At 43.4% G+C, this 13,554-nt stretch overlaps 1 protein-coding gene across 6 annotated transcripts in view; it reads left to right on the top strand.

Annotated features, from left to right (window-relative positions):
* The window catches only part of MECOM (MDS1 and EVI1 complex locus), a 329,394-nt gene that overhangs the window by 132,249 nt on the left and 183,591 nt on the right, over nt 1-13,554 (top strand). For all 6 annotated transcript variants that reach the window (XM_068200238.1, XM_068200236.1, XM_068200240.1 and 3 more), the window contains exon 2: nt 12,954-13,303. In XM_068200238.1, the coding sequence (XP_068056339.1) occupies nt 12,954-13,303 (350 nt within the window). The remainder of the gene's footprint in view (nt 1-12,953; nt 13,304-13,554) is intronic.

Here is a 13,554-nt window from a genome sequence, read left to right as displayed (position 1 = left end):
AGAGTTCCTTGGGAAGGAATCCCACAGCCAGGCTCCTCCTGGTGCTTGGCCCTGAATTTCCCCTCCTCCAGCTGAGCTTTCCATAGCCCACAGCCCTCACTACAATGCAACTTCCCTCCATACCCAACATGGCTTTTTGTGCAAGGCTCACCGCATTTCAGTCTTTGCTTTAGAGTCCTTGGAAGGCTCAGTTTGTTCATCTCCAGCTTTTCCCATATGGGTTGTGGTCTGTACATGAACTGCAGCTCTGTCTCTGGTCTCTGCAGAGACCAAGGCATGCCAAGTCCAGATAAATTGCTCATTTTCCAAACAAGCCACTGATTTGTTTTGTGACCACGGGTAGGTTCTGTTCACCTCCACGGCTGTGGTCGGTGAGATGGAGACATGGATGTGCTCTGAGAGCTCTTTCAACACCTTCTCATGACAGTGCTTGGATATTATTTTTTCCTCTGATGCCCTTGGAGTTATGCATGGCCCTACCAAACTTGGTGAACTGAGGTTCACCAGAGTGTGGAAGAGGTCAGCTAAATACCAGTTTGATGCTTGCTTTGCAAAGTGCTCCATAGGAACCGCTGCTTTTATTTGACTTGAATTTCTAATGAGCTTTCCAGGGAAAACATTGAAATGCAATTTGTTCCTTCCACTTCCTTACCCTGGAAGTGTCTTCTGTGGGCAGCAAATTGTATCACTGCAACTCTCTCTTTCCTGGTAGAGACACTGGTGCTGCAGGGAGGGGTATCTCTTGTATGACCACTTATGGCTTTGTGAAGTGTAATGGTCTAGCCTGAAAATTTCAGAGCATTTTTGGATCTAATTTGGACAGAAGGAATTCAAGTCACTTTCAGAACAATTTCAGGAAAAGCCACATTATTTTCCTGACATAAAAAACCCTCAGCTTCTCAAGCCATTTTTGCTCAAGGACTCTACCACTTCTATGATTTAGGACGTGTCTCCGTGTTTATATATATATTATATTACATATACATGTTGTATATATACATCCTTGTCGTTATAAACAGTACTTAAATCCACGTCCGTAAACATAAATAGATATAAAGTTAAGTACTCTTTATAACAGAGGATTAGTCCACAGTGACATAATAGGTAGAAATCAAGTATATAACAACCTCCTGTTAGTTTCAGTCCTGTGGGATCCTTGGGGATGGAGAGCACTGCCTGGGCCAAGGTCTCTAATGGCATGGCATCCAATTACATGAAGGCTGAATTTACTCCATTAAGAACTATGTATTTATTTAAGCTGTCATATATCAGCCTGCATGTGAAAACAATAGAGCTTGTGAAGATTGCCAGTTTGGAAAGGAAAAAAAAAAAGAAAAAAAGAGATTATTTTTCAAATTTTCTTCCAAGTTATTGGGATGAACCAGAAGCTTTCAGAGTGCTGATTTATTGCTCTCTGTTAGCAGCTCCCCAGGACCCCTCTGATTCTCCAAGATCAACAGCTTCAGAGAAAGCAATACAAGGTGTATGGAACAAAGGGGGGAATAAATTACATTAGCAGTTAACTTTCTTTACAGTTAATATATATTAATAAATATCTACAAAACATTTGAGGCTTTGACCAGGAAGCCATGCAAAATAAACTGTAGTCCCAGTCTTTTCCCCCTTTTTTTAAAAAGTCAAAATAGATCTAACTGATGTTAACTGTTTCACAGCGGGGGTCTCGTTCTGGTTTCACACTGGTGTCACTGTTGATTTTGGAGGGGGGATGTGATCAGAATAAGGACTGTCACTCCTCCCTCCCTCCAACAGGCTGCTGGTGCTACGGGAACACTTGGCATTTCCATACTGTCCTGCTTTGCATCTCCAAAGCACTGGGGAGTGATGAGCTGTCCACCATGGAGCTCATCTGAGGCAAATGAGATAATATGATCCCGTGGAAGAAATGGGAAACCCAAGAGGGAATAGGGGAATTTGTTACTGGATAAGTTTGCAAAAGCAACTGAGTGTGCAGTGTCAGAGCTACCCGCTCCCAGTATAAGCAAAGACCCTGTGGTTTGATGGCCCAGGGAGGTGAGAGCCCAGGGGGTCCTTCCTGTTAGTCCTGCATGTGCTGAAATATCTTCTTGATCTCTTTCTGTCTAGCTGGTCTTGGAAAACTCTGGGCTTTGCTGGCCAAAATCTTCCCAGTGGTTTCTGTGTCTGTGGAGCTTTGGCTTGCATGGAGATCTCCAAACATGAGACATGGGCAGTCTCTTGGTCCTTGAGAGCTCCAGAAGAAGTTTCCCCTGTGAGTTCAGCAATGCAGATGGATGGAATCCATTTTGCTCATTTTCCTCCAAAGAGGAGGGAAAAGGGCTGAACAGAGGGAGGAGCTGCTCTGTTGTCCAAGTGAAGGGAGTAGCAAAGAGCTTTTGGCTGAGGTGGAAAACGTGTTAAAGAGAGAACAGGCACCTCCCAGCATCGGCTGTGGACCACCACCATGGGAGAGAGGCAAGAGTGGAAAGCTCTTGGGTAGTGTTAAAAACCTCCAAGCACTGAACCACAGAGAACTCATCCTTCAGAGATGTGCTAGGTAAAAGTACACCCAGACAAACACCCTTGGAGGTGTTTCCAAATTACATGAAGAACAATTTTATAGGAAAGAGGTGACAGCATCCTAGATTTGCCAGATTCTGCAAACACTTTTCCTTTTAAAACAAGTCTCCTGATTGCTCAGCAAAACTCAGAGCTCTAATATTTGGGGTTTGGATTTTTTTTTCTTTTAACTTTTCTGAATGTTTTCCTTTTTTGTGAAGTTTTGGTAATAACATGGGAAAGAAAATGAAACATCTCTGAGAAAAGGGAAGGGGAAGAGTGGAGAGGAAATGAAGGATTTTCAGGGGAAAGCTAACTTCTGTTTTGCAAGCACCTTTCTACAGCAGAGGATACGGACAGGGCATGGTGGGGGGAGCTGTGGCCACTGGCATTGAGGCAATGCAGCATCTTAAGCTGAGCTGAAGCACATGAAGCCTGTGATGATGAAGGAGCTGGGCCCCCATTTTATCTTTGTGCAGATGTCTTGGCTGCAAACCCCGGGTGTTTCCCCTTGTCCTCTTATACAAAGGCCAAGAAAAATAATTGCTACAGGTTCTTGTAGCTCCTCGCACTCATGTATGACACGCTTCTTTAGAAAAATAACCTATATTAGAAAGGTAACTGAGAATTTAGCTGTACTTAAGGGGTGTAGTTCCCTTTTTCCTCCATGCTTGTTTAAAGTCATCCTACCATGGAGTTTGGGGCCTGCTGTAGGGCAGCAGGTAGTTTTTTCCCAGTTGTGCTTGGATGCCTGCAGTAAATGGTGTCAGTTCCATGGGCAAACCTTATCTGCATCACTAGTGAAATGAACATTTTTGTAAACTCAGAAAAAAGTCCCACTGGCATTAAGATAAATCCTGTTCCTTGGGACAGACCAGTCTTCTGAAATGGGGCAGGAAACATAAATACATTTCATCAGCCTTGAATATTTTGTTGAGATTAAAAGTTAATTAGTGTTTATTTAGAATATGTGGCTGGCACAGGTAGAATTATGTCAGAAAAATTGTGGAATTGCTTTGAGGAATGAGCAGGGTCTGAAACAAATTGGTGGAGATAATGCAGATAAATAAAGTTCTGAATGCTTTTTTTTTTTGATCTGGAAAAAAGTGAAACAAAGGTTATTGCTCTCTGAGAATGTATAGGTTTTTTTTTGAGTGATATATCAATGAGAAGAACCTGTCAAAGTGTGCCAGCCATGTCCCTGGGTTTCTTGGAGACAAGCAGGAAAAAAATTCATTCAAGTTTTACAGTAATCCCACCCAAAACAGCTCTGTCATACAGGAATAAATGTCTATGCATGTGTGATGAAATAAAACTGTCCCAAAGGGTTTTTTTGGTAAAAAACAAAAACCATAGTGGATATAAACATACTGATGCCCCACAACGCTGCAGAATACACCTGATACGAAGTAAAGTTGCTCTTGAGATTCGTGATTTTCCAATCAGCTAAGTACATCCTGCATGTTTCTGGGTGACCTTCTGCTGAGGAGTCTCTTGCAGGAAAAATTGTGGCCTTGTATCTCCTCGGAAACAAATGCTGGAAGCCAGTCGTGCCAGACCTTGAGTTTCTGAAGTGGACAGTATTGTAGGATTAATTACCCGATACTTTTCCTGATTAGTGTATTTGTTATGAGTACTTCTGTTAGTGCTTCAAGGACTTAACTACAGTGTATCACAGTGTCACTCGAGTATAATTAATGCTCTTTCACTGTAATTGCATAATTAAAAAGCTGTCTGGCTGCTGGTGTGAACCTCTGCTCTACAGCAGCTCAGTTTTCCAAAAGCAGCTCCCCAAAAGTCCTTCCCTCCTGGGAATATTTGGGTATAGCTCAGGAGCAGCTACATCCTAATCTGATAATCTCTCAGCTCTTGCTGTTTTATCCCCAGCATTTTGGGAATGTCCTGTGTAAGGCCAGAGATTGGACTTGATGACCCTTGTAGGTCCCTTCCAGCTCAGGATATTCTGAGCTGCCTTCTCCTCACTGGTCTCTGTTCCCTACTCTTCCCAGGTGGAGTGCAGTCTCTTTGGGATTCGGGCAGTGCAGGTCCCCTCCCCAGTGTCTTCCCCAGGGTATTTTTGCTCTGGTGGTGTGAGAGAGATGATGTGTTCACTGAGCTGCCACTGGTTCCTTCTTTTTAAGCTCTTGGTGCTTAGAGTGGGAATTGCTCAGCTCCTCAAAGCAGATGGATGGGTGTTTGCAGGCTAGTGCTGAAGTTCCTGCTGGCAGGAAGGGGTTAAATTCCTTTTTAATCATAATGTGCTTTTGAAACAAAACTTCATGGCCTGGCCTTTTTTCCCCTTTCTTTTTTCACTTTTTTTCAAGTGATTACACTTTGCCGCATTATAAGGGAGCAAATGCATTTGTGTCTCAGGACCGTACTCTACCAGATACTGACATGTTCAACATCTCCTGTGGCTTACCAAACACATCAGGGATGTGGACCTCCCTCTGTTTTCTCATTATGCCAAATAATGAAATGTGGAAATAATTCTAATCCTTTCTTCTGGTTGTGCTGTACCTCTGAAAATATGATAAACTCAATCCAATTAAAAGTCATTACCTCTACAAGGCTCAGTCTCTATCTATAACCTTTGTTTTATAATTCACTCTGTTATCTGTCTTCATTATAATTTGGTAGAATAGTCATCTTTTATTACTGCTTTCTGTTGGAAAGAGGCATGTGATTTCCAGTGCTACTTTGTGACACATCTCAGTTTAAAACAGTAAAGGTCTACTAATGAGTAAAAAGAAGTTCAATTACACTGATTTATTACATTGAGATAAAGTTTCATTTGTGTTGATTGTAATACTGTAGATTTAAGTAATTGTTTAGATTTAAAAATGTTCTTTTACAGCAATAGTTTTTCACTGTGGCAGCGACTGTTAAAGTGCATTACCTTTTCTATCTTACCCCAGCTGATACAGATTTAGTTACATTTTGTTCCTAATTGGTATTTTCTGTGTATAAGTGGCTGGTCTCACTAATTCACGTTTAACCTTCTTGTCCTTAGTTTTGTCCTGAGCTGGTTGGCTTCTTGTGCCATGTCAGTGTGAGAATATATGTCATGTTTACCATTATGGCAATCAAACAATGAACAAAAGCTGGTTCCTTTAATCCATTTTTCCTGCCTTAGCAGTGACCAGTACTCAGGGCTAAAAATTTCAAGACAGATTTTTTTTTTTTTCCCCCTTGGGTCTACTCCATATATAGAGTCACGAAGGATATTAGTGAGTGTTAGCTGCTGCAGCTCCCCTCAGTTGAAATATCTTACCAAGATACAAATTTAAGCCATTAGTTAGAGTTTCAGCATGCTTTAGGCTGCCTCCCAGCCCCTGTGGATCTCTCCAGACTCCTTGCTAGCTGCAGATCTGGCTCTCAGTATATCAAATCCTGCAGCTGGCATTTCCCTCTCCTCTTACCCCCCACTCTGTGTAACCCAGGAAAGGTTTTGAAAGTCAAATATATATTTATTCCATTGAGGAAACTTTATCAACCAGCACCAAAGTTTATTGGCACTAGCTAGTGATATAATGGGTAGTTTAAACCCTGCTAACTGCGAATAATTTTTCAGCCGTGTTTATGATTGCAGTTGGCTCTAACAGACCAGAAGTACAGATAACATAAATATTTTTACCAGAGATGATTGTACTGGAACTATAAATAAAAATTAGACTTAACTTGTAAATAAATTCACTGCGTGCCAGCCAACATTTATAAACCTTTGTTGCTGCATGTAGTACAGTAATTTATATGGAAAAGTGCACAGGAACACAAGCAGCCAAATTTTACTTTTCAGTTATGCAGGTGCAACTTCCCCCCCACATCAAGAAGAGCAGCTCCTGTGCAAATGAAAGTAGAATTTGACCCACAGTCTCTCAGTGCTGGACCCTAATTAAAAGCCAGCATCTGGTCCCCATCAGATGCTTTTGACTGTGTTGCTCAATTAGACATGAATGACACTAGACAGAGCACCAAATGCTACTAGTTATTGTAGGGGCTGATGGTGAGAATTGCCAGAGACCACGGGCAGGTCCCTACACGGTTACTATATTATAACTTTGCTGGTCTAGGACCAACACTTGGCAATGCTGAAATTATCCTCTCTTGAAGACCTGATGCTCTAGAGTATGCTCAGCTTCTTTTCTCACTTGCCTGTGGACAGATATCTCCCGAGTGCTTGGTGCTCATCAGGAGCTCCCTTCTGCTGCCAGTATGAGCCTCTTGTTTCAGGGTTGTTTTCTGCAGACACTATGCTTTGAGAAGCAAAAGCTGCTTCCCACACAAGGAGGGTTTTTATTGTGAATAATCTCCTCTGCTCTTACTGATGTGCACCTTGCCATGAGGCACAAACCGAAGCCACCTGGTGTCCTTGGCGTGGGGTGCTCCAGAGGTGACTCTGGCTGAGCTCCCTTTGCATTTCATGCAGATACTGCTGCCCACAGTGCAGCACCATGAGAAGCTGGTGATTTATGTACTTCAGCCCCAAAGCCGTGCTCAGGCTGCCTTGAGCTGCCTTTTTCTCCTGCCTTTGTCTGTGCAGCTTTTCCTACAACTCCCTCTTCTGCCAGCACGCAGAAGGGTTTGCTTGCTGTGGCTCAAAGCTGAGGTGTGGAAGCTTTGCTGGGAGAAAGCCCTCTGTGATCAGCAGTGTCACGAGCATGAAGGGAAGGCTGAAATCTGGGCACCACATTTCCCTCTCATTTTGTTACATTAGTGTCAATCCGAAGAAATTTGAGTAATTTTGGTTAACTCCAGGACAGACGCTGATCTCTTTTATTCCTTGGTGGAAGTCTAAAGTAATTACTTTAGATTTCACTGCTGTGTAAGAGAAATCAGAATCTGGCCTCTGGGGCAACCACACGGGTGCTTTGGTCCCCCTTGCTCTCATTGCTTGAGCGTGGTTTTTGGGGTTGGAACTTTTAAGTGAGTTCTGGACAGCTTTGGTTTTCTCATGCTTGTGTTAGGGTCAAGTAATACAAATATGCAAAATCCCCATGTGTTTGAAGGCTAATGGTTGTGAAAGTATTTTTCCTTGGTAATTGAAGTAATGATTTAGAACAGCTTCAAGAGCTGTGTTTATCTCTAAACGTACTTGTAATCTCTTTTGTTGTACAATGGAACTTGCCATTTGTAAAAGAGTGTTTCTCTCCCATGTTTTAAGATTTCCACCTAACTGGGAATTACTAGTTCTAGTCTGGTTAGAATCTAATCTCACTTGATTAGGTCTGCCCAATGCTTTTCACAATGGGGTCCTGCCTGGGGGTACCAGGCTGTGTTACAATACAAATAATAATAAATAACCATCAATAGGTCCAGCTCCACAGAACAGTTCTGTGAAAAGGGAGCGGCACAAACCAGTTTCAGGTACGTTGACTGATAAAGTGTTCAAGTAGAGTAATGTAGCCCTTGGCTGGAGTCCTTCCTGTGCCTGGAGATAGTAACCCAATCTCTAAATGTTTTTAAAGCTAAGGATCCCTCTTTAAGTCTCCTCTGGCCCCCTCTGAGCTGTGCCTACCTCCTGTGGACAGTCAGATGGCTCCCATTTTGTTCACCACTGGCTAAGAACTCCTTTTGAAGCTAATGGGCTTTCTTCTCTTAATTTTCTGTTTTTCTTGACCTCCTGTGTTCTAGACTGATGTGGATATATTTTGTAATCAATCAATCTCTGCCTGTAACAGTTTTTTTTTCTTTAATACTTGTTCAAACAAATTCAGATAAAGGTGTCCATTTGTATGCAACAGGAAATGCCTGTCTCCTTTTCAGATATCCCTGCAAATACTTCAGGCTGATTTCCTCTGCACTGAATTGTGACACTAGGTCAAACAAATATAAATGCTCACTGCTCTCTTTCAAGGATCCGTTTTAGGAGTTTGTGGTACATTTATGTCCACCCTCACCTCCTGCAGGAGAAGGGATTCATTTACCTGGTCCTACCATCCAAAAGCCTTCATTAATGCATCCTTGCTGAAGGCTTGTGCAAGGCATAGTCTACACAGCTAGGGGAGCTCAAAGCTCCTGACATGTGATGGAATTCTCCCATCAAACAGAGCTGTGTCCTCATGGTGTCTAATCTTTCGGACTAGGGGTCATCTCACCTTTGAGAAGCGGAAGGCAGGAAGCTGTGTGGCTCTTCTCATTACAAAGAGCCACTCTGACATCTATCTCAGCTCTTGCTTTATCCTGCTCAGAAGGTGATGGCATTCTGAATTAGGCTCTCTAGATGCCTTTGCTTTCAGCCTGCCTCTTTCCTCTGGAGTAATCCAGTTTGTTATTAAATCACTGGTGGCCACGTGCACGGATCCAAGTGCAGAGATCTGCATTTATGTTCTAGAGTGCTTATCAGTCAGTAGTCACTTTGGGAATGTATCTCCTTGGGCACAAATAACCCGAGGAAAGGAAGAGCAGAACTCCCTGTGAATATGTTTGTTTGCTACAACTGGCTTTGGCCATGGAGATCTGGGTGCAGACTTGATCCCTGTAAGACTTTGTGAGAAGTTTGAGCTTAATGCTGCCCTGAAACACGGAGAAGTGCAGCAGGCCAGCACGTCTGCTCACCATGAGGGGCCGTGGTGCGGCATTTCAGCTGCAGCCAGGCACAGCCCCGCCGAGCATGAGGCCTCTGACAGCAGCACTGGGCTGAGCTCAACCTCTGCCTCGGTCATCACTGCCTCTTACTTAATTGCTCTTGGCGAGGAAAACTGGGCTGAACTAAGAAGCATCCTCATGGAAGGAAGTCCTCTCCTCCTCCCAACCATGCACAGAAGGCCTCTCAGTCTTGGAATGACCCCAGGCCCTGGAGCTGCAGCAGCAGCTTTGGCATGTCGCTCTCCCGTCCTCATCAGGCACATCCCCAGCCACGTGGGCTCTTTCCTGCTGGTGGGCAAGGTTGTGACAAAAGTGCAGATGCAGGTGTCCACCCTGGCCTTTTAGTAGCAATTAACCTTTACTCCTGGGTTTCCTTTGAAGCTTGCTCATGTTTTTATTGTAAAATAGTGGTGAAGAATTTCATGGAGACTAATATCTAAGCTTCTACACAACCTAATCTCATCTGTTCCCTTATCAGGGGTCTCATTTTTTATTTCATCCCATTTATGGTGGGGATAATTATTGGAGTTTAAAGAGGCCATCTTGAATTTCAAAACTGGAGTGCTATCTTTGTGGACAATTTGCAGTTCGCTGTGAAAATGATGCTTATCAGCACGATCCCTGTGTCTAATTCTAACCTTACAAAGTTTTTGTATCAGTCAATATGCTATGGTTTTGCTGGAAGTCCCTCTGATCCATGTGGGTGTAAATTTTAAGAAAAATAGTCATACACACTTTGAAAGCTAAGACCAGAACCTTGGTTCATGTACATTGATTTTAATAGAGCTGCTTCCATCATTAATGTCACAAATATGTCTTAATGGTCTTCACATCTCTTGGTCAGTCATAATTCAACACTGTGTCTATTTTGAGACTGAATTTTTTTTTTTTTTTTTTTACTAGAATACATTGCTGTTTCAGGCAAAGGACTATTTCAGTAATCCATTTTACCCACACTTAGAGCTTTGGGGCATAGAGGAGTATTATATTTTCCAGAGCTTTCAAACTGAAAGCCCGTGTTTAACGACGACATCGGGTGTGGCTGCTGGAAATCAAAGGAGGCACAATAGACCCAGCAAAAGGACTTGTCTCCCTGCCAGGCTTTCAGAGGCCAATTTATCAGCTGCAGGTTTGACCCTATATGGCTAAAAACAAGCGTAGCCAGGATGACTGAGATAAGTATAACTGAGGCCTTTGAGTCTGAGAGAGAGAAATTAAACTGGACTGTCCCTGGGGAAGATGAAACATCTGTAAAGCTGTGCTTGCTGAATGTTTAAGGCTCAGCTTGTGCTGGCTTGTGGGCAGGCACTGCTGGCAAGTGGAGCTGAGGAAGGTGGCCCTTTGGGACAGGCACAGAGCAGGTCATTGCTTGCTGTGACTTAAATTATTTGGCTGAGATACTCTGTTATTTTGTGAAGGAGAGTTGGCCGTGGGACACAGAGCCTTGGTTTTATGGGATACTGCTTGGCAGGACAGGGGCAGCAGCAGTGACTGTGTGAGATGGGCTTTTTAAGAAGTTTGAGTGTCAGGCACCCAGCTGTCCTGGAAAATCAGTGGGATTTAGATGCCTGAAGTTTTTACCCCCGGAGCCCCCCTTCAAGTGAGCCATGTGCTTATCATCATCCAGATCACTTTCCTTGTGTGATTTCTCTTCCTGCACCCCATGTGTATACATGGGTTAGGGTTTCTTTTTTTTTTTTTTACCCCTGTTTCAAAAACAGCTGAAGTCTTTTAGGCAGGACTGCAATCTAAACAGTTGGGGGAAGACATCTGAATGGGAGCACGCCTGCCCAGGGTGGATGCAGCATTGCTTCTGGCCTGCAAAGTCAGGGAGCATGTGCAAGATTTGGGGGATGCTCAGGAGGTGTGGATGCACCTCTGTCACCTGTCCCACCATGCTGGAGCATGGCTATGTCTGAGGGTAGCAGCAGTGCCATGGTGTAACAGAGATGGCTGAGGAAGGGGCTGTCTCAGTGCAGGACAAACTGAGTGGTGGCATTCAGGTAGAGCTGTGTCTTTATCCTTTCCATGTCCTCTTTCCTGTCCTTTGGAGTCCCAGATAAGTGGTGCTGGGGACAGGAAGGTATGGCATGGGCTCACGCGAGCAAGCTCTCTGCACCAGTGCTTTCACGAGCCCTTGAGCATCATTGCCAAAGTCAGCTATGACAGGTAGGATTTCTGAACCACAAGCAATGGGAAATCCCTCTCTGTGTCATTCTCAGCTAAATGGTGGAGTCAGTCAAGATTTTCTACTTCTCAGAATGCCGGGTATTAGGAAAGTGACAAACTGATCAATATTGGGTTCAATTGTTAAAATGCAGGCAGAGTCTGCCAAACCGGAGGCCGAGGGGACGGGTAGCTGAACTTTCCTGTGACATGTATGAGGTCATAGCCAGTGCCACATAAAAGAAAGAAAAACAGTTCATGGCTGTGAATAAATTGCTCACAGATGAAGAATCCAGTTTGCCAGTCCTGTGATGGGAGCAATCTATTCCAATGATTTGTTATGTCCCAGTGTTTGTCTTTGGCAGTACCAGAAGCATGAAAGTAAAGATATAAAACCGTGAGATAATGTGTAACAAAGATGTGAGAGACAATGGGCTATGACCAGTTTCCAGTGGAAAAGGCATACGGTGCTAATCTACCATGGATAGTTTCTTAAATGAGCAAGAAATTGAAAGAACACTTTAAAGTTTCCTGTTTCTTCACTGAAACAGAGTAATTCTGAAAGCCAAGCTCAGTGTAATGCTTTCGTTTCTGGGCCAAACGTATTATGCAAATATTCTCAAGCTCAGGTTTTAAATACCTGATTTCTTAGTTTCAGCCCTTGGAGAATAGTATTCTCACCTCCTATTTAGGTTCGAATTAAGTGGAATGAGTTCTGGTGTGTATTAAACCCCAAGAACATGAATAAGTTAAATGGCTATAAACAGTAAAGAAGGCTTTTTTGACTAGTTTTGTTGTTATGACCCTTTTGCATGTATAGTTGAGTTAAGCACTGTATTGCTGGTGCAGCTAAAGCCCCTGCTGAAGTAACTCTGAGCTTCTGACTAAAAGGAATTTATAATCAGTCTTACATTTTAGGCTGTCAAAAATAGTGAGGGTTTTTTGTTTTGTTTTGTTTTTGTTTGCTGGCTAAGCCCTAGAGATGAAGGCTTTTTTTTTTTTTTAATGCGTTTTGGATTTGCCCCAGTTTTTTTTGCAACTGTAAGGGGAGAAGGTTCATGTTCTCTATAAGGTGCTGTTTGGATCCTGAACTTATTTTAGACCATTGCATTTCTTGGAGGTCAATGGTAAGACAATGATTTACATCAGCTGAAGCTCTTGCCAAGAGTTGTGTGGTAGGCTGGATCCTTTCTCCGAAGACTAATTGGAGACCATCAAACTTAATTTTGACTACTTTAGGTTCAGCCTGTATCTCTGCAAGACCAGTAAAGCTTTCCTGCTTTTCACTTCTCTTAGATTTCAGTTGTAACATGTAATGCTGGCTTTCAGTTGTAATTTCAAAGCGTGTGCGGGGTGCAGTGCTGTATCCAGACCCGACTGGACAATGGGGTGTGCCTGCCTTTACATCTGTGTGCAATTCCCTCGCCTGTGCTCAGAGATGCAAACCACTTTTGATGTCAGGAATATTGAGAAAACACTGTGTTACCCCCAGGCCTATGGTTGAGAAAAGGCTCAGCTCCATCCAGGCTGAGGCTCTGCTGCAGGATTAGTGATTGGTGACGTTTCCCAGACTGTCCCTTCTGTTCCATGTGCAGGCTGAAAGGGTTTCGTGTGCAAAATCTGTCAGGGTGTTTCAAATCCTACTGTTTGTCTTTCTTTTCCAGGTGAGGAATGTTTGTATGAGAGCTTTCCAGAACTCCCCTTGGGGGAAGTGCCAGAAGCTGATGGAGAGGCTGCAAATGTCCAGTGTCCAACATCCATCAGCATCCAAGAGCCGTCTTCTCCAGCAACCTCCAGCGAAGCTTTCACACCCAAGGAAAGCTCTCCTTACAAGGCTCCAATATACATTCCTGATGACATTCCCATTCCTTCAGAGTTTGAGCTCAGAGAATCCAACATTCCTGGAGCAGGATTAGGGATATGGACCAAAAGGAAGATTGAAGCAGGAGAAAAATTTGGCCCTTTTGTAGGAGAGCAGCGGCCACACCTGAAAGATCCTAGTTATGGCTGGGAGGTAAGATGCTGTACATTCTTTTGGTCTGTTGAGTTCTTGTGTGTCTATCTCTAAACACAGAAATATTTGCAGAATTTGAGTCTTATCCTGCAGCAGCCAAAGCAAAATTATGTGCACAAACTGCTTTGCGGCCTTTGGGGGTTTTCTGGATCGAGACGAGTGTAAATTGAGAAAGAAAAAAGTCAGAAATTAATATTGCTCTTCATGCATGAAATCTGTCTGGGTGAGTATTGGCAGGTGATGCTTCTTTT

Source organism: Anomalospiza imberbis, chromosome 10, assembly GCF_031753505.1.
Source record: "Anomalospiza imberbis isolate Cuckoo-Finch-1a 21T00152 chromosome 10, ASM3175350v1, whole genome shotgun sequence".
NCBI classification, from domain to species: Eukaryota; Metazoa; Chordata; class Aves; order Passeriformes; family Viduidae; genus Anomalospiza; species Anomalospiza imberbis.
This window is presented reverse-complemented; position numbering and strand designations above follow the sequence as displayed.